The sequence below is a fragment of the Sesamum indicum genome, linkage group LG5 (genome assembly GCF_000512975.1).
Source record: "Sesamum indicum cultivar Zhongzhi No. 13 linkage group LG5, S_indicum_v1.0, whole genome shotgun sequence".
Taxonomy (NCBI): Eukaryota; Viridiplantae; Streptophyta; class Magnoliopsida; order Lamiales; family Pedaliaceae; genus Sesamum; species Sesamum indicum.
Genome location: NC_026149.1, coordinates 546,764 through 571,701, shown reverse-complemented (window position 1 = coordinate 571,701; position 24,938 = coordinate 546,764). Strand labels below are relative to the sequence as shown.

The 24,938-nt window shown below is 38.2% G+C and overlaps 5 protein-coding genes across 9 annotated transcripts; 3 read left to right on the top strand and 2 right to left on the bottom strand.

Moving 5' to 3' along the window:
• Positions 4–949, top strand: LOC105161421 (the record flags this gene model as incomplete). Its single annotated transcript, XM_011079101.2, is given in 2 exon segments — positions 4–491; positions 588–949. Coding segments are annotated over 2 exon segments (741 nt in total), but the record flags the coding sequence as incomplete, so codon positions are not given.
• LOC105161420 (probable protein phosphatase 2C 38) lies at positions 3,167–6,097 on the top strand. The gene is made up of 5 exons (XM_011079097.2): positions 3,167–3,550; positions 3,634–4,224; positions 4,645–5,012; positions 5,293–5,529; positions 5,767–6,097. The coding sequence occupies exons 2-5, from the start codon at positions 3,867–3,869 to the stop codon at positions 5,995–5,997; spliced, it is 1,194 nt and encodes a 397-aa protein (XP_011077399.1). The 5' UTR covers positions 3,167–3,550; positions 3,634–3,866; the 3' UTR covers positions 5,998–6,097.
• LOC105161419 (protein MODIFIER OF SNC1 11) lies at positions 7,395–10,106 on the bottom strand. Of its 2 annotated transcripts, none has more exons than XM_011079095.2 (6): positions 9,720–10,106; positions 9,414–9,494; positions 9,208–9,333; positions 8,991–9,042; positions 8,830–8,892; positions 7,395–8,707 (listed from the first exon to the last, which is right to left on the bottom strand). In XM_011079095.2, exons 1-5 carry the CDS (start codon positions 9,992–9,994, stop codon positions 8,854–8,856), a joined length of 573 nt encoding a protein of 190 aa, XP_011077397.1. In that variant the 5' UTR covers positions 9,995–10,106; the 3' UTR covers positions 7,395–8,707; positions 8,830–8,853. The 2 variants fall into 2 exon arrangements, with proteins under 2 accessions (XP_011077397.1, XP_011077396.1); XM_011079094.2 differs by having other exon boundaries at positions 8,988–9,042; positions 9,720–10,102.
• On the top strand, positions 12,185–19,634 carry LOC105161417 (TBC1 domain family member 9B). 4 transcript variants are annotated; one of them, XR_002287139.1, is made up of 18 exons: positions 12,188–12,791; positions 12,900–12,969; positions 13,230–13,940; positions 14,034–14,219; positions 14,613–14,726; positions 15,314–15,372; positions 16,172–16,238; positions 16,326–16,377; positions 16,476–16,568; positions 16,683–16,766; positions 16,838–17,262; positions 17,517–17,578; positions 17,998–18,067; positions 18,457–18,537; positions 18,632–18,733; positions 18,959–19,083; positions 19,179–19,279; positions 19,578–19,601. XR_002287139.1 is itself a non-coding variant. In XM_011079092.2 (18 exons), exons 1-18 carry the CDS (start codon positions 12,745–12,747, stop codon positions 19,623–19,625), a joined length of 2,481 nt encoding a protein of 826 aa, XP_011077394.1. In that variant the 5' UTR covers positions 12,190–12,744; the 3' UTR covers positions 19,626–19,634. The 4 variants fall into 4 exon arrangements, 3 of the variants coding, with proteins under 3 accessions (XP_020549628.1, XP_020549627.1, XP_011077394.1); XM_011079092.2 differs by having other exon boundaries at positions 12,190–12,791; positions 19,195–19,279; positions 19,578–19,634; XM_020693968.1 differs by lacking the exons at positions 19,179–19,279; positions 19,578–19,601 and having other exon boundaries at positions 18,959–19,087.
• On the bottom strand, positions 21,792–24,678 carry LOC105161416 (adenylate kinase). Its single transcript, XM_011079091.2, has 4 exons — positions 24,253–24,678; positions 23,316–23,456; positions 22,565–22,837; positions 21,792–22,202 (listed from the first exon to the last, which is right to left on the bottom strand). Exons 1-4 carry the CDS (start codon positions 24,538–24,540, stop codon positions 22,059–22,061), a joined length of 846 nt encoding a protein of 281 aa, XP_011077393.1. The 5' UTR covers positions 24,541–24,678; the 3' UTR covers positions 21,792–22,058.

Genomic DNA, 24,938 nt, shown 5'->3' with positions numbered 1-24,938 from the left:
AAGAAGCTTGAATCCATGAACATTATATATGAATCAGAGCACTCAGGCTTGGTGGACAAAACTGACATTTCATCCGTGTCATCAACAACTTCTTCAAGCACCAAAGAACTACAAGAAAACAATGAACATCGGCAGATGAAAATCTCCAACATAGTCAAAAGTCAAGAATCAAAAGAGAATGCCAAATCCCAGAAAGAGTCGGAAGCTTCACTGCCAAATGATTCAGAAAATTGTTCATTCAGTCTCAGTGATGATAGCTCTGCAAGTTCTGTATTTGGAGACAATTTGCAAGAACTCAAAAGCCAGAAATATGAAATGGGACCAAATCAAGATCCAATGTCCCAATCAGTCTCAAAGAACTCTGGACAAAATATAGCAGAAAATGCCACCTTTGAGGATTCTTCTTCCTCCGCATTTGATTCATATTCTGAAAAGTCAAGTCATCTGGGCTCCAATCAAAATTGCAGTGACTCAAACATGGATGAACTGAGGTGAATTCTGTGAACTAATGCTGTTGATTGATTACAGAGTAATTTCTCTATAGCAATTATGTTTAAGTTACACTCATCCTATTTGCTTTTTCATAGTGATATCTGCAATCGCAGTGTGAAATCTTCTGCCGGAGAGGGCCTCAACGAAGAAGGCGATCAAGATTCAGACCGTCAAATAGATAATATGATGGCCTTAGTTCCGGTTGATATGCCACAGAAAAATCAGCCCATTGATCCGGAAGTTCTTGATGCCACGGTGAAACAAGTGCTCGACACGTTAAAGCATGCAAAGGAACAACTTCAGAGTTCGATGGAGAGACGGCGAACAAGCATGATTAAAGTTGGTTAGATTTGTTTCATCTGGAAGACAAGTATTGTTTCATATACTGAATAAATGGCTGACTTATGTACTGATTCAAGCTGTTACACTAATGGCAATCTTCTTGAACTTTGTTTGCTTTGCGTTGTTCTCTTTGGTTCCCATTTATGCATTCGTGGTTTTTAAGTGATCAAAGTAAGAAGAATGGAAAATTTTGGTTTTTAAGGTACAGCTTGATGCAAGTTTAACCAAACTCAGACAGTACAATTTTCTGCCTTGGTTTCAGCAAGAAAGAACCTAACATGAAAGTGATGCAACTTATGAAAAGTTTGTTCTCGGTTCCAAAGCAATTGAACAATCAGTGAGACAGACAGTCAAAGTTCAGCTCTTTGCCTGTAAAGCCAAAAGTAGAGGGGGCGGTTCCATGAAAACAATATGATTCTTGAATGATTTGTGCAGCAAAAACTAGAGAAGAACAGATAAAGGAACCTTGAAGAAGGGGTGCTAACTGCAATTTACAACTTAATTCACAGTTTCTGCATAGGAGAATAGCAAGACTCTTTGAATTACAACTTCTAATAAAAGCGGCCACGTTGTTCTGAAGAATAATAATATAATCTTTTATGAGCTATGTAGATTTATTTCTGGTGTTGATTCATCAGAGACTTGAGGGTTCGTAAGGTAACCACACTGCGTCCACCATGGTTCCGATGGAATCGCATAAGGATCCTGTGAATCTTGAAATCGAAACTGGGACTTCCTTTCAGCTCTTGAGGAAACTCTTGTTCAAATACTTTGATGTCTCCTTTTGTAAGACAGAACTCTTTAACAATGCCAAGATGGTGACTGAAAAGAATTTGCTTGTTTAAATATTAATCTTGAACAAATTTGCATCAGGTGTTTCATGAGTCAAAACTCAAACACTCGAACCCTTCTTTGTATCATTTGAAGCCTAAGGGTTGTCCCGAAAATGCACTTCGTTTGGAAGAGCAGGCATTGGTTTTATATATCACTTAAACTTCTCATCGCAATCGATTTTGGGCATGTGCGTACATCACAAACTAATTCTACATGGAGCTGGTAACATGATCTGAAATAGCTGTTCGGGGGGGGGGAAGAGGCGTTTGGGAGACGGAGTGGTGGGGGGGGGGGGGGGGGGGGGGGGGAAGGGTCACACAGATGAAATGGGCAACCAAGAAAAGACCAAAGACCTCATACACTCTCACCCATCCACCAACTTTGCTCAAAAAAGGTGAAAAACACAGTTTCACACTTCTGCTCTGAAATATGAACAGTAGTTTTCTGCTAGTTGCCCTGGGGGACCAATGAAAGGAATCTAGCTGCTGCCAATTGAAATAAATGGTTTCAGAATTTGAATCAACTGTTATCCTTTGATCCACCCAATATATTATCCAAATACAGAAGATATCACTCTCAATCTCAATCACTACTTGGGGCCTCTACTACTACATTGTGGACACTGACTACATTGATTACAGCTACCTAACAAAGCTATTCTTGAAAATCAAGAATGTTCTTTACTTTAACAGTAAATTGCAATGCAGCCATCACCTTGTAATAAACTATGGCTGAGTGGTGAGGTAATAATTACTGTGAGATAAGGCAAACCCCACATGAGAAAAGATTAAAAAGACAGTTCTTTCTGTCCTGACCATAAGAGCAGAGGTAAAGTTAGAATTTTTTACATGATGTGAAAATGAATATAGAAAGTGATGAGGGTTAAAACCGAAGCAAAAGTCTTGTTTATAGCTTCTTGAAATGCTCATATTTATCCACGGTCCACCTGAAGGCATTCTTGTCTACTTCTATGTACAAGGGAAAGACAAAGATTCAGAACCCATCATATGACTCTTGTTGTGGTAATAGATCAGATTAGGATTTGTAAAGTGATCTAACTATTCATTTTGACATTATAAAAAAAGAAGTTTTCAATGTTGGTTTAAGTGTGTAAGTTGAGCTTGAATACCTCTTTACTTGGTAGAATTTGAGCCATGCAAGTCCAAAAACCTTCTTTTATTCTGTGAAGGAATTTGAGAACGGAGTGTTGTTTGACTTTATCCATACTTAGCCTGAAAATTGTTTTTTTTTTTTTGTGTCTGCCTATTTAAGGTGAATGTGAGCGGAGCAAAAATTGCCTAGAATGTTGCTTTGCTACTAAATTAGGATTCAAAATCAAATCTTGACCATCTAAGTAAAAACCCTGAAAACCTACCCTGCCACAACAACCAACCATAACAAAGACGAGAGAGAGACAGAGAGAGGACAGGAGACTATTAATATAATAATGATACGATAAAACAAATTCAGACAAGAAAAAAAGGTTGGTTCTTTAAAATAAAAAATTAATTATCTCCAACCCCTTTGTTTAAGTTTTCCTTGTGTACCTTCCCCCTCCACAATAATCATAATCTGAGATCTCATTCTGACAATTAATCTAAAAAAAGAGTTTCTTCCTGCCGAGAAAAATTCCAAGACGCAGTTTTGCCTTTTGTTATCCAATTGTGTTCTCTCTGTTTTTCTATCCTCTGATCCAGGAGCAAACTCTTCCACCATCAAATCTTCATGAGTTTTTACAGCTAATGTTGTTGTTATTCAAAGGTGACACCAAAAATATGGAAGGTCGACAAATTTTCAACCCTGGTTCAAGGTATGCAAGGGCAGCACCCCTCGCCTAAAATAACTTTGCTTGATTTCTTGTCTTGGGGACACGTTTTTCTGGGTGAGTTTTGCCCATACCCTTTTGGTTTCTTAGATTGTATCCGTCTTTTCTTTGTCTGTTCCTTACATATTAATGGTGTCTAGCCCTTGTAGAGCTGGTGGGTGGATAGTCTTGAGAATTGAGGTTCTTGGGTTGGAATATAAGCAAAAGCTGGAGTTGAGGTTGGGATTGATGAACATCTCTTTTGCTGGTTCTTTTGGATGAATTCTATCAAGGGATGTGAATCTGTGTGATCATAGATATATAGATGCGCTAGAAAGTTTGTGCTAAAATTTTACACTCATTGTTAGATCATTTGGACATGTAGCTTATACATATGAAGTACTACTCTATATACATCGGTTTCATTGAAATGGTGAAGCCTTGTTGGAGACCTTTGGTTGATGATGATGGATCAAGGAGGGGAAGAGATGGGAGTCGGAGAGGGGGAGATACAAAAGGCCGGTTCGATGGGCTGTTGTGGCATAAGGATCTGGGGCAGCATGTAGATGGAGAATTCTCAATGGCAGTGATTCAAGCCAATAATTTGTTGGAGGATTATAGCCAGTTTGAATCAGGGCCGTTGAGTTCACTTGATTCAGGACCTTGTGGTACTTTTATTGGAGTCTATGATGGACATGGAGGGCCAGAGACGTCTCGGTTTGTAAACGAAACCCTGTTCGCAAATCTCAAGAGTATGTTTCCTCACCTTTGATTGCTGAATAGTTTTCATCGAGAAGTTACATCTGTTGAATTGCCTCCTGGACTATTGCTATTTACCCCAATATGATCTACTAATATATATCATATATGCATTTGTAGAACCGGCTTCCAAATTATAGCAAAATTTGATGAAGTAAATCCAGCCCTTCTGGTATAATGAATAATGTTGAGCATTGGCAGGATAACTCGATTTACAGCATATTCTTCTATTCATGCCATGAATATACTAGAAAATTATAGAAATTGTTAGAAGACGAAATGTGTTGCTGCTGCCTCTGTGCATATCTAAGCTCTCTGATTCGTTCACTTCCTTCTGCAGTAAAAGAGTCAGTACCACATGTTTTGCTTCAGCCTGCTGAATCATAATGGTGCTTTCTTTTACCTTGATACAGAATTTGCCTCTGAACATAAAGAAATATCTGCAAATGTTATTAAAAAGGCTTTCTTGGCAACTGAGGAGGAGTTTCTTTCCGTAGTGAGGCAAAAGTGGCATATTATGCCACAAATTGCTTCAGTAGGAACGTGCTGTTTGGTGGGGGTAATATGCAACGGGTTCCTATATGTTGCCAATGCTGGAGACTCCAGGGTAGTTTTAGGCCGGGAAGATAAGGCTGCTGGAGGAGTGACAGCTATTCAATTATCAACGGAGCACAATGCTAATATCGAATCAGTTAGAGATGAATTACGGAGTTTGCATCCTAATGATTCACGGATTGTCGTTTTAAAGCACAAAGTTTGGCGTGTGAAGGGAATTATACAGGTTAGCTTCTTGTGTTTTCTTGTTCTTTTGAAAGGTGAATGGAAGTATTTTGAGCTGCTAACCACAAGGATATGGATGATTCCATTATTTTACACCAACCTTACTGTTCCCGAGTACTTCTGGTGCAAGTTGAAGTGAGCTTTGTAATTTTGAAATGTTTAATTTCATATTGGATGCCATAGATCAAAACAGGAACGGCGTCAAAAAGCACATAACGCCCCTTAATTGATTATTTGTTCCATCTGTACGAGTGGCATTTATTATATTTTTGTTTCACCAGGTATCAAGATCGATCGGAGACGCCTATCTTAAGAGATCCGAGTTCAACAAAGAACCACTGTTGCAAAAATTTAGGTTGTCGGAACCCTTCACCAAGCCAATTCTCAGTGCAGAACCATCTATTTTTGTACACAGGCTCAATCCCAGAGATCAGTTCCTCATATTTGCTTCAGATGGTTTGTGGGAGCATCTTACCAACCAAGAGGCAGTCGACATCGTCAACAGCTATCCCCGTCGTGTAAGCCTTATACAATATGCTAGAAAATCTAATCAGACTCAGGTCTGGCCACATCAAATCGATCATATTACAACTGTTAAATTGCACTTGTCAAGTGATCGGTAACTCTGCTTACACCGCACACCAATTGCATCATGCCACACACCAATCAACTGCCTATTTCACATCTCATCACGTCTAACCTTAAGTTAGTTTTCAACCATTGTATGAACTCCCCATCACACATTTCTTGAACAGGGCATTGCTAGGAGACTTGTTAAAGCAGCTCTCCTTGTGGCAGCCAAGAAGAGAGAAATGCGGTACTCGGACTTGAAGAAAATCGAGCGAGGTGTGAGGCGGCATTTCCATGACGATATTACAGTTGTGGTTGTCTTTATAGATCAATCTTCCAACCATAGGCCCTCTCCTCGGAGCTGCACAGTGTCAATAAGAGGAGGAGGAGGAGGTGTCCCCTACTCTCCTAATTAGAATTGCATGATCTTTCTGTTATTGTGGGGGTGGATCCCTTGTTTGTAAATTATGAATGATAAGTTTGTGGCTTCCTCTTTTACTCTCTCATTTTTACCTATTTGTTCTCGTTACTTCTTTTATGCTCATGATTTTCGAAAGGCTAGTTAGGGTTAATCAATTTGAATAGGACAAATTTGAATGGTAGGATGCAAGACAAGTACCATCAAACCGGTCACCTGAAATGATAGTATAATCAAATCCTCCCCTCCCCCGTTTGTTTTAGCAACTTATCCTAAGGTCTCCTCACCAAGAGCTCGCCGGCGACGACACAGGAAGCAACCCGCCTGCTGTGGCGGGGCGGCTTTTTTCTTTCACAATAAGACCTGGACGATTATCCCTACCCTCGGTAGCTTACGTCCCTTCCAGAAGTCTTTTTGCTGTGCCTCCCCTTTGCACTTCTTTATCCGGTATAGCAGGCAGCTTTTCCGGCTCACCTAGCAGCATGCTCACCCACCACCCATAGGCATAAAATCCTCGTTCAATGAGAACAACTATCTATTAGAAATAGTGATTTTTCCGATCGGTTCTTTCGGCCGCTTTAGCAAAAATTGACTCAAAGAGGTAAGTTAGAGCTATCTTTCTTAAAATTTGATATAATTAAAAATAATTTTTTAATTTCAAAATTATATATACCTTCTCAAATATTATTTAACCCCTAAATAATGGATTGGACATTATTATTTTTTATCCTTCAAAAAATATTCAAAAAATGTAAAAAGATTGAAAATAGATGAGATAAATAATTTATAAATATATTAATCTATAAAAATATTATTAAAAATATACAAAATTGTATTCCATACTTTAAAATATCATTTTGATCAATTCATCTTAAAAATTGAATCAAAACCTAATAGAAGCTAACAAAATGAATTTGTTAGACAGACATTAAAATTAAACAAAATTTATAATTGTATCAAACCTTAAGCAAAACGGCAAGAACTATTACAACAAAAAAGTATTTGTAACTTAGCCTATAATAAATAACATATAATTGGTTATCTTTATTTACATGTCAATGCAAAACGGCAATGGGATATTTAAAATATAATTGGCTATATTTAATTAAATCAACGCCTGAACAATTTATTTGCCATTTGAGCAAAATGAGAATGTATGCCTTAGAGTTTGTTCCCATTTTCACTTTATTTGCTATCATTTACCATATATCAAACACACCATATAACCTTGAGTTATCATGTCTGATGCTTTGAAGCCATTGTTTATACCATACCAACCTACAGCAACATTTAGAATAACGGCCAGACAACTGTATATACTCCGGCCAGCGCAACCATATCATCCAAAGCAAACGGCAGACCAGTATAGTTACATCCATACAAGGTAGAGACAACTTTTGAAAGTAGAAGGGTACCAAATAAAATGGCCTTTACAAAAATTAACATATGTCGATACAAGATCTCCAACTAGCAAGAATCGAAAAACATAACATACTTGCAGAAGATTGCAAGTATTTTGCCGGTATCTCAGTTCCTTCGAGCACATATAAGAAACCTAGAGATTCACCTGGTGAGACCATGACTAGAAAACAAACAATCCCTCCGCATTAATCTATATCAAAAGACCAACCATATCACAAACCCTGAAACCACTACAAACATTTTTGCTGCTAAAGAAAATTAAGGGAAGATGAACACTCTGGAGGCCTCAAAATGAACTCGTATTTTTCTTTCCTAAAGAACAGAAACCGCCCATTGACTCAGTCAAGTCACGAGTGCCATAGAAAGCATGCAAGTGGCAGTTTATATAAACAAATTCCAAGCAGTGAAGATCAATGAGCCATTTGAAATTATTAGTATTTCTGTATAATTCATCAGATCCTTGCAGTATCTTATTCAGAAATATTTGCACAAAGCCTTATGTCTCCTTTTAGCTCAAATCACTGGGACAACATATAACCCAGGAAAACATGAAACACATTTTTGCCCTTTGCTTGGAAAGAGATCCCTAACAAAATATAAAACATGAATCCTTAACATGCAAGAATGTGAAGCATCTGTAGGATGATGTTACACGCCTAGTGAATAATGAGTTGTTCGTCAATAAACTCCTATCAAATCTATGAATGACCAAAAAATATAAACATACCAACACCGCAATATCATTCTGAATTAACCTGGCTAGGCAATATAATACTGTAAGATATCATCAGTCTCATACAGGAGAGAGCCAAAAGTTGATACTAACCAAATATCCTACATTATAAAACTTTCAGTAGATAATGCAACTTTTTTGTGCAGGCAATTTCATTATGATCACCAGCCTATCAGATGAGGATAATTACAAAGAAGTTTCAGGCAACCTACATCAAAATCAAGTTGACAAAATGGAATGTAAGGGCTAAAAAAAGCACCCAAAAGCACAGCGAGAACATCCTACACAAGACTCTGCAAGACCTTTTTCAGACATTACTTCAGTATTTTGATATGGTTGGTTGATAAAGTGCTTCATGCATATTAAAATAAGGAGGGTTGCTGTTAATTAGCTCAGGCCTCACCAGGCAAACCATAACCCTATAAATAGAAAAACAAGACAATCTTGTACATCAACTGAAAGTCAGATAAAAAGGTTGGTGTTCGTCCAATCCATGTCAAGCAATCAGAGTGAACGGAAGGAAAATAAGAAGTCAGCTCTCTAACCTACCATCCTGAAATTGAACAAGAGAATAAAACTCTTACGAATAGGAGGGAGTAAAAACAATCAAGGTAAATGCACTCCTTGAAAAAAATAGGTTTGAGCGAACAACAAAATTCCAAAAGGATGTCTTACTGTTGATCAAAGATGAATGTTCATTTAGGTTCCTCCACCAGCCTTATAAGCAATCGCTGTATTCTGAAATTCGCAATAAGAATAGAACCAGCTGAGACCAAGAATTAGAAGGAAGATTGACATGCCTAGTAGTGATTAGAGATATCTGAGTAACTTACCACCTCTATATTCCCTTCCCCATTTGCCTTTGGACTAGAATCCGGCTGTGAAAACCTGCAGAATAGTGTTGAACCAACTCATCGAATTAAATACTCAAATTGCTCCCGCTTGTACTCTGTTTCATGATATTAGGATATCTCACCCAACAAAATGCATGTAAATTTATGATTAACATTAAAACACGACACATGGAGGTAGACACTTGCACATGACAATAACCTGATTGCCCTCGCCTTCTTTTTATCTTCCTCCAGTGCATCAGTTTTGGAGAAAGAACCAAACCTAGCAAGTCTAGCCTTCTTCTTTGCTTCCTCGTCAGATGGGTCAGGCTGCGCAATCCCGAACCTACTCCACAACCACAAATATGTCAACAAACTCACCCGAGAAGACACCCTACAAGAAACCGAAATTGAAAAAATACAGACCTCTCAGCTCTAGCCTTCCTCTTCAACTCCTCTGATGGCTTGGAAGAATCTAATCCACTGACAGCAGAAACAGTGCCGAACCTTCGGTACAAGTACACAATCAGACAAGTTCCCCTCTAAAATAAGTAACCTTACTCCCATCACTATAGACAACAGACAAACAACTAAATGAAAGACCACATTCCAAATCCCAAAACCTTGATACTTAAACCATTGCTGAAATCCCCAATTTAGACCGCTAACCCTAACCGTATATAATACCAACTTGAAAATGATGAACATAAAGCAGTAAAATCAAAACCATACCTCTCAGCTCGAGAATTGCGCTTCTCCTCCTCGGACAACTGCAGTGGCATTCCAAACCGCTCGGCACGCTTCATCTTCTTCTCAATATCACTAACAGCACCGCCGTCGTCAGCACTGCCGGCTATCACCGCCGATTTACTCTTCATTTCGTCGCTGCCTCCAACGGAAGATGCCTGTGGCTGAGTTGAGGAGGCATCTTCGGCGGTGGCAGGCGCCGGATTGAGATCCGAATGCTCGTTAGGGTTTTCCATTTTAGAAGCTGTCGCCGCTGCCATTACGCGTGTGATGGAGAAAGGAAGGATTGAGAAAGCAGAGTAGTAGGAAGGAATCCTTCGAGAACTAAATGGAGAAAAACAGAAAATACAAAATCAGAATGAAATGCTGCGTTGGTGGAAGATATTTTTGTTGCGGTTCCGTGCCACAAAGCAAGGCCCAACCCGTGCAGTATAGTCGGGTGTTTAAAAAAGCGATTTCTGCTATAAACACGAGACGGCATACGGCTAGTGGATCGGGCCTTTTGCTGATGGGCTTCCAAATAGTGACTGAAAAGGGCCCAGAAATTAGCCCAATTAGAGTACTAGAAGCTTTGGACCGATTTTCCAGCCAATCAAATTGCAATATTTCTAAACAAAGTCCAACTAAATCTACATCAAATAAAAATATCACTAGAAATTATGCTTTGGATACTATAAATTGAAGATAATGCATAAGAGGGTTTTTTTTTCTCTCTTAAATTATGTTTGAATTGATAGATTTTGACGAATGTCGGCAGTTCAACAACACTATAAAAAGACCAAAAGATAAGTTGATGATCTCAAAATTTTTCAAGGAGTAACCTTTCAAAAAGGGTTAATACTTTGATGCTTAAAATTATAATAATTTTAATAAAAATTACATCGATAATATGAAGAAAATAAACTAAATGCAATAAGCTAAGTGATGAAATATTTGAAGAATATATGGAATGCTATGGGAATGATAAGTTTCACAAATTGGTGTGAACAGTCAAAGTGTCAAGTGAAGTTAAGTTATTTCTATTGATCGATCTAAATCTCTATTCAAAGGAATCAAGTGAGAAGATTGGAGAAGTAGATGAACACAATCAAAATAGTTTCAAATTCCTTGAAAAATCTACTTTCATGGGATAACATTGGTCCAGTTGAATGTCATATCATTCGTGTCTGCACAAGCAGGAACATTAGCTACAACATCAACAAGAAAATAATCTGTTTAAGTTAGTTATCTGTTAACCTTATCCAGAATGTTCCTACTTGTAGATGTATTACATGCTGATAGACCATCCGAGGCAGAAAATGTTATATGACATGTCAATTGAGCTGATTAGACCATGGGGAATTTGAATTAGGTCTGGACTAGCTCGGACTTGTTAGAAGGTTTCAATTGGGTGGAGTTGTTTTTTGCTCTTGAATTTCTTGAAAAATCTAGTTTCATGGGATAATATTGATCTAGTTGTATGTCACTTATTCATGTGCACATGAACAGGGACATAAACCTTCAACATCAACAGGAAAATCACTGATTTAGGGGAAATTAATTATCTATTGACTTTATTCCAAAAGTTTATATGTGTAGGTCTATCACATGTTGATTTGTCATTCGAGGTGGAAAGTGCCACCCGACATGCCAATTGAGTCAATTGGACCACCAGTAATTAGAATTAGATTTAAACTAACTCGGTCTCCTAACAAGATTTCAACAAGGTTGGAATTGTCTTTTGCTCTTTAGACTTCTTGCATTTTAGTCTGCTGATTTTACCCTAATTACACTTAAATTATTGGATCACTTGAGCTAGACAACTCTTTTAGGCTTCCTTCAACAGTTCAGCCTTGCTCTGAAATTATTTTTAGAGGGTAAAGTGTGAAATTTAAGGGGGTGAATTGCTGTTTACTTATTTTTACGGCAGCTCCAAATCTTGTCCAATTCTTCAGTAGTATGGGATTGTTAGGCCCACCGAGACTGGGGCTCAACAGGACTCCGTGGTGAAAACTGACAAGTCTGTCCAAGACGACAATTAAATAAGTGGGCCTACCTATTACTTCGAGGCCCATCTTATTAATAAAGTTGAACCCACCGAGAAATTCAATAATTCCCCATGTCAACACGGGACAAACAGTATTCTCTACCACTGTCATTTTAGCAAAATCTCGTCATCGCGAAGCAAAAGACAAAAATGCCCAACGCGCACGTGATACTTATTTTCGTAGCCAACAACGCACACAATGAACCAGTCAGCAACGCGCACACACTCAGGAAAAGAAACTGAAGAGCGAGGAAGAGGGAAACAAACAGCTAACTGTTTGGGAGAGACGAAGGTGAAGCCGTTCGATTGTCCGGGATTTCCTCAGGCAATCACCAACCGTTAGATGACGAGCGAAGCCTCCCATACTCTCCTTAATTTCGAGCCCAAACGGTACGCTCTCCCGTACACGATCACATGCATATACTTACACTGTTATACATATATTTCTATGTGTGTGTTTATGTGATCTTGACGTCGATTTGTGCGGGTTTTGAGCTCGACACGTGTGGCTATGGCGGGGGTTTGTTATGGAATGTAGACCAAGAGCTTAGACTCTGTACCATGGATTCGAAATTTGAGGAAGTTCGGTTTGTTTTTTACAAAGATGCTTAGGAGCATTCAGCTCCGCGTTAACTCATTCAAACCGTATTTTTTTTTTAATCACGATTTGGTTTGTAGTATTGATTGGAGAATTGATGAGGGAATATATACGTGATGCTGTGGGATCATGTTTTTCTTTTTATATGTGTGTCAGAGAATTCTGAGTTCAGGAGTATGATTTAATAGTTTTTCATTTCGTTCGTTTTCTTCTGGTTAAATTTAGTTTTTATCGTAGGATCTAGTGAAAGACGTAGGGATACTTATGTAGATGTGGATCACGTTGTTGAGCTGTTTGAGGGGAATGTTGAATAATATTTTAATTGGAGGCTGGTTTGATTGAGAAGAAAAACGACATGGGCGGTGGAATTAGAATTCATGTGAAGTATGTTGTTGTCCTTGTTGAGCAAGCGTTCATTGTATGATGAGTCCAGGTATACTCGCATCATAATTTACCAAATTTTGGAATTGTTCGCATATATGTTGAGCATGTGAAGAAGATGCATGATATATTTGCATTTGACGATTTGAAATCTTAACAGGGATACTTATGGATTTACTGTGAGACCTCAACATATTCATAGATATCGTGAGTACGCCCATATCTACAAGGTAACTGCTAAATCCTTTTTTCCATGTATAAGCTTCCATTGGATATTTACCAACTCGGTAAATTGAGTGGCAATGACGTTTTTCTTTTCCTTTCTTTTGATAAATTTTAATTAAATGAGTATCTTGAATACTGTATTGGAATATCTGAGCAACTCTTTCTCTTGGTATTTGTTTGAAAACATACGAAACAGGCTAGTCATATGCATCTTTCATTCAAAGAAAGTTTTAATCTCAGCTTAGACTAACACAATAGCTTGCAGGAAGAAGAAGAAGAGAGATTGCAGAAATGGAAGAGCTTTCTTGAGCAGCAAGCAGAGCCGACTAGTGAAGACATTATTAAACCTGTTGTTTCTGAGGATACCAAGCAGCCAAGTGATCCTGCGCAGACAGTGAGTGGAGAAAGCGATGATTCAACTGAACCAAGCTCGCCAGGTTCTGAAGTCACAGAAAAGAAGACCGAGCTTGCTGAAGAGGTGAGTGAAGAGGCGGATGATTCAAGTGAAAAGAAAACTGAGCCTGTGGAAAAGGTGAGTGAAGAAGCGGATGATTCAAGTCAAAAGAGGCCGGTTTCTGACACTCGGGAGGAAAGTGTTCCGTCGAAGGAAACTCCAACTACCCAACATGCAAGGCCACGTGTGGTGCAGACATGGGCTGAAATTAACCCCTCTCTAAACTATATTGACCATATGATGAGTGTACGTGTTAAGAAGAGAAAAAACATGACGGATGAAAAGATAATACATATGCACAATGACCTTCCATCAATTGATGAGGCAAGACTCTCAGGAGAAGAATCCGACAATGAGGACAAGGATGTCTTCTGTGACAAAGAGATAATTGATGATAGTGCAAATGCTTCTGCTAGAGAAAGTAGTGCCAGTGATAAAATATCCCGGCAACCTTTTTTCCCTTGGAAACAAGAACTAGAGTTTCTTGTTCAAGGAGGAGTGCCTAAAGATCTTAGAGGAGAGGTACAGTCCCATGATTCTACAAGTTTCACAGGTGCTAAAAATCCTTTCTGGCTCTAAGTTTGTTTCTTTATGCTTTTGTACTTAATGGGGCAGGTATGGCAAGCTTTTGTTGGTGTGAGGACCCGCCGAGTGGAAAGATATTACCAGGATTTGCTGGCTATAGAAAGTGATGCCAGCGACGGAAAAGAGGATGATAAATTATTGTCAGGAGAGAATAAGATGCAACATGAAGGGACGGGATATGATTTGCCAGAAAAGTTGAAAAAGCAGATTGAGAAGGTCAATAGATGCATGGGTCCTGGACTTTATCGTTCAATCTTTTTAATTCGTAGGTGCTGCTTCTTTTTAGGGTTCATCTGGGATGGTCTTCAAGAATGTCTTTTTAATCTTTCATGCATTACAAGTGAAGTTGGGTTTCTCATGTACAAAACACACTGTTTTCTGCATTTTCATTCATCATGACCCCTCCTAATGGATGCTTCTACTCTTTACCCTTTTTAGATATACTTTCTTTTCTCGAAAATTCTTCCTGTTTTCTACAGTTGATGTTTCCTATCATAACATTCAAGTTTTCTCTTCAAACCAAAAGAATCCATTTTCATTAGAGGTTGTTTTTATTTTGCATTATGTCCTGATCTCTCAATTAACTAACGTACCGTTGGCTTGTCGCAGGATCTGCCTCGAACATTTCCTGGGCACCCTGCACTAAACGAAAATGGAAGAAATTCACTAAGGCGTGTACTCTGGGCATATGCACGGCATAACCCCTCTGTTGGATATTGCCAGGTAACTGCCTGCTGCAATACATTATCTCATTGCAATTCCTTCTTATTTTCTAGTTAATCTTTGACATGAAAGTTTCAAATGAAAGTAGCAGGTCAGAGATTTTCTTTGTCCTTGATACTTAAGATAATTGTCGCAATATGTAAATTAGCAGAAAATCTGTCAAGAAAATGTTATGAAAGCTTAAATGGAAAAGAAAAGAAATCATCTAGCAGGATGGTTGAATACACATTTGCAGCCATAGAGTTCTCGAAGCATTCTTACTTCAATGTGCCCTAATGATGGCCTAGATCATGGCATTTTAGGTCATTAGGATTAGACAACCTTTAGTAAATTATTTTTGTCCATTTTGTGAAATTAATGTGCAGAAAACTTAAATGGAAAAGAAAAGAAAACATCTCGGAAGATGTTTGAATACATAGTTGCAGCCATAGAGTCCCAGAAGCCTCTTAGTTCAATTTGCATTATTGATGGCATATATCATGGCAGTTTACATCATTAGGGTCAGACAACCTTGAGTAGTAAATTGTTCCTTTTCGTTCCTCAACTTAATTTTTTCATTTTGCTCTTTGTTATCGTTGTACTTTCAGGCAATGAATTTTTTTGCTGGCTTATTACTTTTGATGATGCCAGAGGAAAATGCATTTTGGTAAGTTTCAAGCTTTACCTATCATCACCCTGTCGGACCTGGATTTTGGACAACTTAGGGAAGGCAAAAATTCATGATCTAGCGAGGACTTGTGTTTTGTATTAGCTAAAGCAGAAGTTATATTGTTAATAAAAATTGAAAATAAGAAACTCATGTTGAATCACTTGAGTTATTGCTCACATCTATGACTCATTTGTACAATATGCTTTGTGGAATTGTCTCTACTCTCTCATGTTTTGACTCTTGGACATTGTTTCTTCGTTCTGCTTGAGTCAAAGTTAAAACCAAAAATGCATTTCAAGTAATTGTTGCAGAAGAACATTTCCTTCAAGTAATATCTTATATTGGTTGCTTCTTCTCCTGGCCAATATCAGATTTGTAATGCTACCCTTGATTTTTTATTCTTCTCTCTCTCTCTCTTTTGGGGTCTCTATTAGTGTTTTGATAGATCAATTATTGTTGCTTTGCCATTTATTTTCACTAACATCTCAATAGAGAAGGGATCACCTTTTTCATGTTACTCTATGCTTTATCCTCACATAGGTTGTCCTGTCTCATATAACAACCGTTTCTGTTCTTCTGGTTGCTCTGTGTTATTTTAGCTGACTGTAACTCTGACTAGCTCAAACTTTGTTATCAAAGTACTTATCCAAATATGTGGTATTAAATGAAGCAGAAATCAACCACGTCAGCTATGTAAAACTACTTTTGGGACCTGTGAACCATGCACTTGTGTACAAATTAAAATTTCCGCATTTAAGCTAACTTTTTATTAACTAGTTTGTTATAAATCTTTCAGGACATTGGTGGGTATAATCGATGACTATTTTGAGGGTTATTTCTCACAAGAAATGATAGAATCCCAGGTCTACATCTCCATGATTTTCTTTTAAAGGAAATACTGTTTCCTCATCTTAATAGAATTGACAACTTAATACGTCACTTCATCATAGGTTGACCAGCTTGTTTTTGAGGACTTGATGCGTGAAAGGTTTCCTAAACTGGGTTTGTCCACTGTTAAAATTTTGCTCTCTCTTTAGTCTTTTCCTTTTGTACTTATGTAAGATATAAAGCTTCTCATTGTTGCCGCCATGCTGATGCAGTGAATCATCTTGATTACTTGGGAGTAGAGGTGGCATGGATATCTGGGCCCTGGTTCCTTTCGATCTTTGTAAATATGCTTCCATGGGAAAGTGGTGTGAAATTTTGCAATGAGTTATATAATTCAATTAATGTATATGCAGCGTTCATATGCTTTTGATTCTTTTCCCTATAGCACGATTTTTTATTATTTATTTTCTTGGCTTCAGTTCTTCGTGTGTGGGATGTGCTTCTGTTTGAAGGGAACCGTGTAATGCTCTTTAGAACTGCACTTGCTTTGATGGATTTATATGGTAATGTTGCATATTCTTTGAATAATTTCATTCGATAACATATTAAATTTATCATGCCCAATTATTTGCAGGACCTGCTATAGTAACAACAAAGGATGCTGGAGATGCTATAACATTATTGCAAACGCTCACTGGTTCCACATTTGATAGCAGCCAACTTGTCTTGACTGCTTGCATGGGTTTCCTGACCATAACTGAAGATCGATTGCAAGAACTAAGGGAACAGCATAGGCCAGCTATAGTTGCAACAGTCGAGGAAAGAGCAAAAGGAGGTCGAGTTTTTAAAGACCCTAAAGGTCTTGCAACTAAGCTATACAGTTTCAAGCATAATCCTGAATCAATAGTAAAAGAAAACAAGAACGAAGCTGGGCCAGGTGATAAGGTAGATGCGGGTGAAATATCCGGTCTAGATTCTGATGGTGCCAACTTGGATGAATTTCTGAAGGGCATAACTATTGATTCTGAAGTAGACTCTCTTCCAGATCTTCAGGAACAGGTAAGTGCCCCATTTAACTTTCTATTTCAGAGAATTGAAGCATGTGTTTCTTTTCACCGATCATTTCAATACAATGATGAAGCCATTAATTCTATAACTCATTTTCAATGTATTATGTTCATAAAAGATATTCTAATTTATCGAGAATCTACTTACAAGGAACTAAATGTCAGTGGTTAACAGCTCCTATAATCGAACAGACTTGATTCTGAGCCACCCTTTTTCAGATTCAACAATTAACATATTTTCCTCAGGTGGTTTGGTTAAAGGTTGAGCTGTGTAGGTTGCTGGCCGAAAAGAGATCTGCTGTGCTCAGGTTAGTCATATAATTATAAATTTCAGAGATTCCTGAACTGTGAATCTTGGAATGATTGGAATTATGTTCTTTTACTTGTACTTTTCAGTTAGAGTTGCAGGTGAGTGCTTAGGGGTTAAGTCGGTGAATGCTATCATTATCTTGTCCACTGGTCAATGCATGTTGGTACCAATTCCATCGTACATTTTCTGAGCAAGAATATTGAGTATCTTGATGTCCTTCTACAGTTCTAAGGTGCCGCCAAGCAGTTGTGATCGTTATTATATCTGCAGTTATTTGATGGCCATTTCAATGGGAATATAAATCTGATAATAATCTGTAAATTTTTAAATTATTTTCCCAATATTTGATTAGAACACTGTTGATATGCCCATCAGAGAATTAGCTGCAGTATCAAAACGTTCGTTTCTCTTTTGCAGGGCCGAAGAATTAGAAGCTGCACTGATGGAGATGGTCACGGAAGATAATAGAAGAGAACTGAGCGCAAGGGTATTTGACTCTCTCTGGCTTCTTGCATAGTGCATTTTTCTGGTTTTCTACAGTTAGTCAAATTACGCTGTCATTTCTCCCCTTGCCTGTCTCTGTGTGATTCTTTTTCTTTTTCCCCTCCTTTGGTGTCATTTAAACTGAATGTATACCCTTGTATAATATGTGATTATTTGATATTCTATCATCTTTTTTATAATTCATGTACTGTCAATACATCCATTCACCAGCAACAGATTTATTCCGATTTGATTATTATTATGGAACAGACAGACATGAGCATTGTTTTGTAATTGCTTTGACAAAGCCCACGGTTCATCCAAATCAGTCATTCTCTTCCTTGAGAGTCCCATCTGAAAAAGCTAAGATGTGATTGTTCAAAATTTCTGCAGGTCGAGCAGTTGGAGCAAGAGGTTGTGGAACTCCGTCAGGCTCTGGCTGATAAGAAAGACGGGGAGAATGCAATGCTTCAGGTTTCATTTCTCCCACTCTTTCGCCGTAATACGCAGCAGGATGAAGTGGTTGATCTTCTTTTCAAAAGTCATAGTTACAAGGACTTTGTTTTAGGTTTTGATCAAAGTGGAGCAAGAACAGAAGGAAACTGAAGATGCTCGACTCTTTGCAGAACAAGATGCTGCTGCTCAGAGACAGGCGGTGCAAGTTCTTCAGGTTCTGTATCCTCTCTGACATAAATTGATATTTAAGTTCTCTGTTTTACCCGTTTCTGTTTCAGCGAGAGTGATCAGTTTCTCAAAGAACTTCATCGATCCTTGTTTGAGTGATAAACTAGTAATCTTTGTACATACTACACAATGTCTCAGCTGCAAAGACAACAGAAGTTGTTCAAGATTGATTATGTTGTTTTTATCTTGCTCGATAATTTTACATATGCAGGAAAAGTATAACAAGGCCATGGCTTCCCTGGCTGAGATGGAGAAGCGGGCTGTTATGGCCGAATCAATGTTGGAAGCGACATTGAACTATGAATCTGGGCAAACTAAAGCAGCATCTTCCCCAAGGTGAGTCAGCTATTTCCATTACTTTCATCTGAATGGCCACAAAGATTCAGCAGTTATCATTTTTTAATTGTCTTGAAAAGCTCATAACTTTGTAGGAAACATCCATTATAGGTATGGGCGTATAGAATCACCACGGGAGGCATCAACAAAGAAGACGGGTATACTTCCATTTGGCATCTCTTGGCGAGACCGCAAGGTAAGTTTCTTATTTCTACTCCAAAACATGTTTTGTCTTCAGCATTCTTACCACCACTCTTTGAGATCAAGAACTTGGCAGTGGCAATTCTGGTCGCATAAATTGGTTTGATTAATGCACCCGTAATCCAGTAGAATGTAGAAGCCACTTAAGCTTGTGAGAGTACAACTGTTCGTCCGTGTTTTGCACCTAACCTTGGCAGCACTATGGCATGACAAATTCATTGCTTCAAGTTGTCTTGTTTTTTTGTGTTGTACGTGTCAATGTTAAATTGTAAAGAAATAAGCTATTTTGACAGGGAAAAGATGGCGATACGGATCCTGGTACTAATGACCGTCAAGAATAGAGAAAACAGGAAGTGATGACATGAGGATTATCCCATCAAAATGACGTTGGAATGGCAGTTCTCAGCAGCTTCGTCGTTTTCTTTTTTGGGGGTTTGTCTGCTTATGATGCCATGAGAGTCGAGAGAGGAAGAGGCCATTCTTTTCTTGTTTATTTTTTCATTTATGAGTGTCGTATCAAATTCTTTAATGATTGGAAATGTAGATATATATTCTTTTTGAGTGAATAGCAATATACCCCTATGATATTAAAAATGAGCAAATCGTTTGTATATGAAAAAAAATATAGCAATCTACCCTCTTGTACCTTTTAAAATGAGTCTAGGGAGGTAAATTGCTTCATTTTTAAAAACATAGGGAGATAGCTATATTTTAAAAAATACATGGAGGTAAATTATTATTTATCTTTTTGTATGGGGTAATTTGCTCATTTACAATATCACAAGAGGTTGCTTGCTGATCTAACTTGAAATATGCAATTTTGTTGAACGATCCAATGTCAGTCATGTAATCTCCCAGATCAGTATTGGGTCCTGGGGATGAAACAATAACGTCGGGTTCGTCCCCGACTAAAATCCTCCGACACTCAAGTCAGTTTGATCGAGATAGAAATATGTGATTAACGGAGAGTAAGGTTGAAAATAATAAAATGCCAGTTACTTCAAATAATTTGTATCGAGGTATTTATAAGACTCAAATGTATATTGTTAAATGGGCCACGTGTCGTGATTCAATGTATCCATGCTTCTAATTGGACGGTTCCGCTTCATGCAGTAAGTGGATCCTTCTTTCGGGTTAGAGAGTAGGGCCGGGGCTCTCGAGACCCAACCCAACCCAACATAGAGATACGCGAACCTTGGTTTGTTTTTACTAAATTGCCCTTTATTAAGGGTGATTTTGTCTTTTTATTGAAATTAGGGTATTCCCATGACATGCATTTTTTCCTGTTCTTTTTAGTTGATAGAATGGTTTGAATAAAATGTGTGTGTGTATGCATTGTAGCGATTATTATGTTTCTATAGTATTTAAGGAAAAGATGTGTGAAAATGAAAAACATTTCAGAAAGTGGAATACTTATGTTTTATATTCTGAAATGTTGGACCTTTATAAAGCACAAAATAAAAGCAAACATAGTTTCTCCCCCAATTTGCCAGTAAAAAATTGATGCTTTTATTTCTTTCCTTTGATGGGATCTGGAAGCAATACATAGTTCTGAAGCACAAATTGCTTATGCCATCTGTGTATAGTGGCTGCTGAGACGGAAATCAAAATTTGTGTCCTCTGTAAGAGAGTAGGTAAGTTGAAGGAGAATGCCCACAAATTTATTGGAAAATCGTTCCCACCCTGCTGAGAGATCCATGGTAAATCAGCAAGTGCCCGTGCTTGCCTTGCAAGATCACATACATGCTTGTCATCTTCGTCCTGAGACAAACACAGCGAATACCCACCCCAAACATCAACATGTCTGTTATAGAAATTAGCACAAGTTGGGATTGCATTTCAGCAAAGTCGCCAAAGAAAAACTCTGACCTTATGTGGCAGCTTTACGCGCCAAACAAAGCTCCATGAAGCACCTTGACTGCCCACAGGCCGGAAACACCCCGGACAGCTGAAATCTGGCATCAACAAACTTATATACCCACTGCAAGCAAGCCCTTATTGGAAAAAGGCAAAACAATCTACACGCTTCTAAGAATAACAATAATGTGCATGCTCCACATGCAGCACATAGGATGAACTGATCAATGACATACGCGAATGATGTTAACGAGATACAAATGGAACAGCCTATGGGGAAACACGTGTTTCTACGAGTATGACAAAAGTCATTATCGGTGAATAGAAGGTTTTGTTATATAATCTAAAGAATAAATTGGAACAGTGAATAAGAAAACAAGATTTAAAATCAAATTACAAGAAAGAGAATACATTCATAAGAAGATCTTTAAGCATGGCCACTACACGATTTATGAAAATGTTGATCCATGTCGTTATTTTGAACTGTGATTCAAAGAAGACGGACCAAGAAGTGTTTGTATCTCCCAAGGATCTCTGTAATAAATCTCAGGATGGTTCTAGATTTCTAGTTAGTTTAGCCATCGATCAAAATTAGATGATACCAAAGCTCATAATAGGGGGAAGAACAACTATAACATTTGACAAACCACTTTCTTTAACTGTTTCAGATTTTTATTACACTTACGTCAAGAGAAATATTAAACTCTCGCAGCAACCCTCTTTCCTATAATGTTACAATCAATTAAAATATTTAGAAATGTAAAATGCAGCCATCAGTATTAATGGCCGAGTGAACTACATTGTTTTGTTATTGCTCCCATATTGGGGAAAAGAAAGTAAGCAAATGAAAAAAAGTTCTGCTTTCGGCAAAATTTTAAGCATGCGGTGAATGAAACATGCAAAGCATCCATCAGATTCTATGCTGTGGCAGCCTGTTTATCATCATTCTCATCAAGGTTCAGTGCTTCTAGCAACTTCGGCCAGGACTCTGGGATGCCTCCAGGCAAATCAAATTCCAGCAATTTCCCTTGGCCGCGATAAAAATCCTCCACCGGCTGACTCTGCATCATCCAAAAGGAATCTAATTATGCATAAATTAACAAAAAAACAGATGTTTGCATCGAACAATATGATCTAGACCAAACTCCACATGCTCACAGCTAGTTGACCCTGAACAGCAATGAGCATGACCAAAAAGATGCTCGCGCTCTTAGTTTCATATTCATAGAAGATCAAGACTGATTAAATGTAACAAAACACATCTCGCATCCAGCTTTCTACTAGCTAATCAATTCATGTATTCAACTTTTCTTATCAAACTCCAAATGATATAATGTAGGATAAAATGTAAGTTATCCTCCACACTGCCCCCACTTTTGATCCCCAACAACCACACACATGCAGAGGGAAAAGAGGGCAATACCTTTTCATTGTAAACACGAAGTCTTTCTCTTATAATAGTCTCAGTATCATCTGAGCGAGTAATGAGCTTGGAAGCACACTGAGAAGGAGGTAGAAGAGGGGCCATACTTATGTCAGGATTCCCATTTTCACCCTTGACATTGATCGATGCCAGATTAAAGTTCTTCCCACATTGGCTGCAAATCCTTCTTCCAAGGCACTTCTCTAGTAGTACATTTTCTGGGAGCTTGAGGTTTACCACCAGCTCAATGTCTGTGACTTCATCCAATATTTCCTGCATATAACCAAAACAGAGAAATATCGAAATTGCATGTACTGATGAATGGACATGTTAACCAGTTGGCAATTAACAGATATGTATTGGGTGATAAATACCACATATGGTACGTTACACTCATCTAGCACAAGTCTGAATGCAGCATAGCATATAGGGTCCTTCATTTGATTTTTAAATATGTATGATCCATTTATAAGAAGTAAGACACAAGCTCATCCACCCACCATCAGAAACCCAAAATCAACTAAGCACTTCAATCTCCTTACAGCTTCTACTCTTTTAATTCCCACTCAATTCAGAAATCTCTTGAAACCAAAGGAAGCTCACTAAATTTTGAGCATAATATGAAGATTCGGTTGTTGGAAGCATTATCTCGTACAAATGGAACCTTTTCGGTTAGCAGTCGCACGTGTGATATGCTTCACACCACCTTTTCTGTAATAGCTCTTAACATAGAATATTACTTAATACTTACTGCTTGTCGTACTGTGCGGGGAAACCCATCAAGTATGAATCCTGATTCTCCTTTGGCTTCTCCCATCTCAAGCCTCTTTGACAATAAATTTATAATTATCTCATCCGACACCAATTTCCCTTGGTTCACGATGTCCGCAAGCTGCAATTGGGATCCGGAGAAATCAGTTACGCATATTAAAGAAATAAAAATAGAAGATATCAATAAAAGCCTCAATTTCAAGCAAAGCAAGTCGACCTCACTCCAAACCCAATAAGACCAAAAGAATCCAGTTTTCCATTGCTTGAAAGATTATAATTCTGTCATACTTATACATGGTTAAAATCTTGTTTGAGTTCAGCTCACAGGACATAACAAACTAATCGTGAAAACCAAATGTTCTCCTTTGAGTCTTTTCCTTCGACCTAAGATCAGTTCAAACTCAACTCACAAGTTTCAAAACCGATAATCATATGTAAGATATGAAGCTGCTTGGACTTGACACCTGTTCACCTTATTGGAGCTTGCTTGAACACAACTCATTTAGTAATGAACCCAAACTTAACCACATTTTGATGATCCACAAAATTTAAACCAAGCATTTCTTCATTTTCCTTTTTTTTTTTTTTTTGGTACAACACTTTGTTTGGCTCAACTCGATTCATTTGCCCGGATAACCTATAAGAGATCACTAACAACTACAGCTTTGTGGTTTTTTCTACACCACTCTTCTGAATCTGAAACGCTAACTTAAATGATCTAAATACCCAATTACGCTCACAATATTTATAAGTCCACAAACACACAGATACATGAACTGAAATTCAATATCGACATCATCTAATCCAAGACTTAAAGTAATTGCAATCAGAAACATTGCCATACGAATTCAGTATGGATTTATCATCAACACCAATCCTGTAAACCCAATTCCAGAAATCCAATCACAACAACGTACTTGCTTTGATAAAGGACCAGACGACGAGAGCTCTTCGCGAACGAGATCGCCGGTGGCGATGTGTGGAACGCCGAGGAGAGCAGAGAGGCGACTCGCGTACGTACCTTTTCCTACACCAGGGCATCCCAAAAATACCCACTGGACATTCCTGCCCTTAGGATCTATGCGGGGTGGGCAGGTTTGGGATTTTAATTCGGTGGCGGCCGACGTGGACAGAGACCTCCGGATGTAAAACAGGGCGGAGGAGGACGACGAAGAAGATCTGAAGAGGCGGGTCACAGCCGCCATGGGTGGTAGCACGGAGGAGGCTTCAAACGGCGCGTTTGGTTGCGGAGAGGAAGAGATTTCGGCTCTCTGTCCAGTGATGTTTTAAAAGGAATGATGTGTAGTTTTCTAGGCTTTACGTTAAACAATAGAGCTGTGATTGACGTTGGAATCTTTTTCCAGATTCCAAATTGATTCGGGCTTGTAATAAGGTATTGTTTGGACTGTGATAATCATTTGGGTCCGAATGAGCCGGTTCCATTTTATTTAATTTATGAAAGTTTGTGGGACCAAAAATTAAATATATTAATAATAACAATATATCAAATATTTATTAAAAAAAAAAACAAGGTGCAGGTGTGTCAGTCTTGTCAAAGGCGGTCTAGCCTTGTCAAAACAAATAGAAGAAAAAATTAAACTCG

Bases quoted from the DNA above. Each gene is read 5' to 3' on its own strand.
- LOC105161419 (XM_011079094.2), bottom strand. From the start codon at position 9,994: ATGGCAGCGGCGACAGCTTCTAAAATGGAAAACCCTAACGAGCATTCG. The intron at 9,495-9,719 runs GTATGGTTTTGA...CTTGTACCGAAG, and splicing joins CGCAATTCTCGAGCTGAGAG to GTTCGGCACTGTTTCTGCTG. The intron at 8,893-8,987 runs GTAAGTTACTCA...TGCGAATTTCAG, and splicing joins GGGAAGGGAATATAGAGGTG to AATACAGCGATTGCTTATAA.
- LOC105161417 (XM_011079092.2), top strand. From the start codon at position 12,745: ATGTTGTTGTCCTTGTTGAGCAAGCGTTCATTGTATGATGAGTCCAG. The intron at 18,734-18,958 runs GTTCTGTATCCT...TTACATATGCAG, and splicing joins AGGCGGTGCAAGTTCTTCAG to GAAAAGTATAACAAGGCCAT. The intron at 19,280-19,577 runs GTAAGTTTCTTA...CTATTTTGACAG, and splicing joins TCTCTTGGCGAGACCGCAAG to GGAAAAGATGGCGATACGGA.
- LOC105161416 (XM_011079091.2), bottom strand. From the start codon at position 24,540: ATGGCGGCTGTGACCCGCCTCTTCAGATCTTCTTCGTCGTCCTCCTCC. The intron at 23,457-24,252 runs GTACGTTGTTGT...TCCCAATTGCAG, and splicing joins CTGGTCCTTTATCAAAGCAA to CTTGCGGACATCGTGAACCA. The intron at 22,203-22,564 runs GTATTGCCCTCT...TGGATGATGCAG, and splicing joins TTCGTGTTTACAATGAAAAG to AGTCAGCCGGTGGAGGATTT.
- LOC105161420 (XM_011079097.2), top strand. From the start codon at position 3,867: ATGAAGTACTACTCTATATACATCGGTTTCATTGAAATGGTGAAGCCT. The intron at 4,225-4,644 runs GTATGTTTCCTC...ACCTTGATACAG, and splicing joins CCTGTTCGCAAATCTCAAGA to AATTTGCCTCTGAACATAAA. The intron at 5,013-5,292 runs GTTAGCTTCTTG...TTGTTTCACCAG, and splicing joins GTGTGAAGGGAATTATACAG to GTATCAAGATCGATCGGAGA.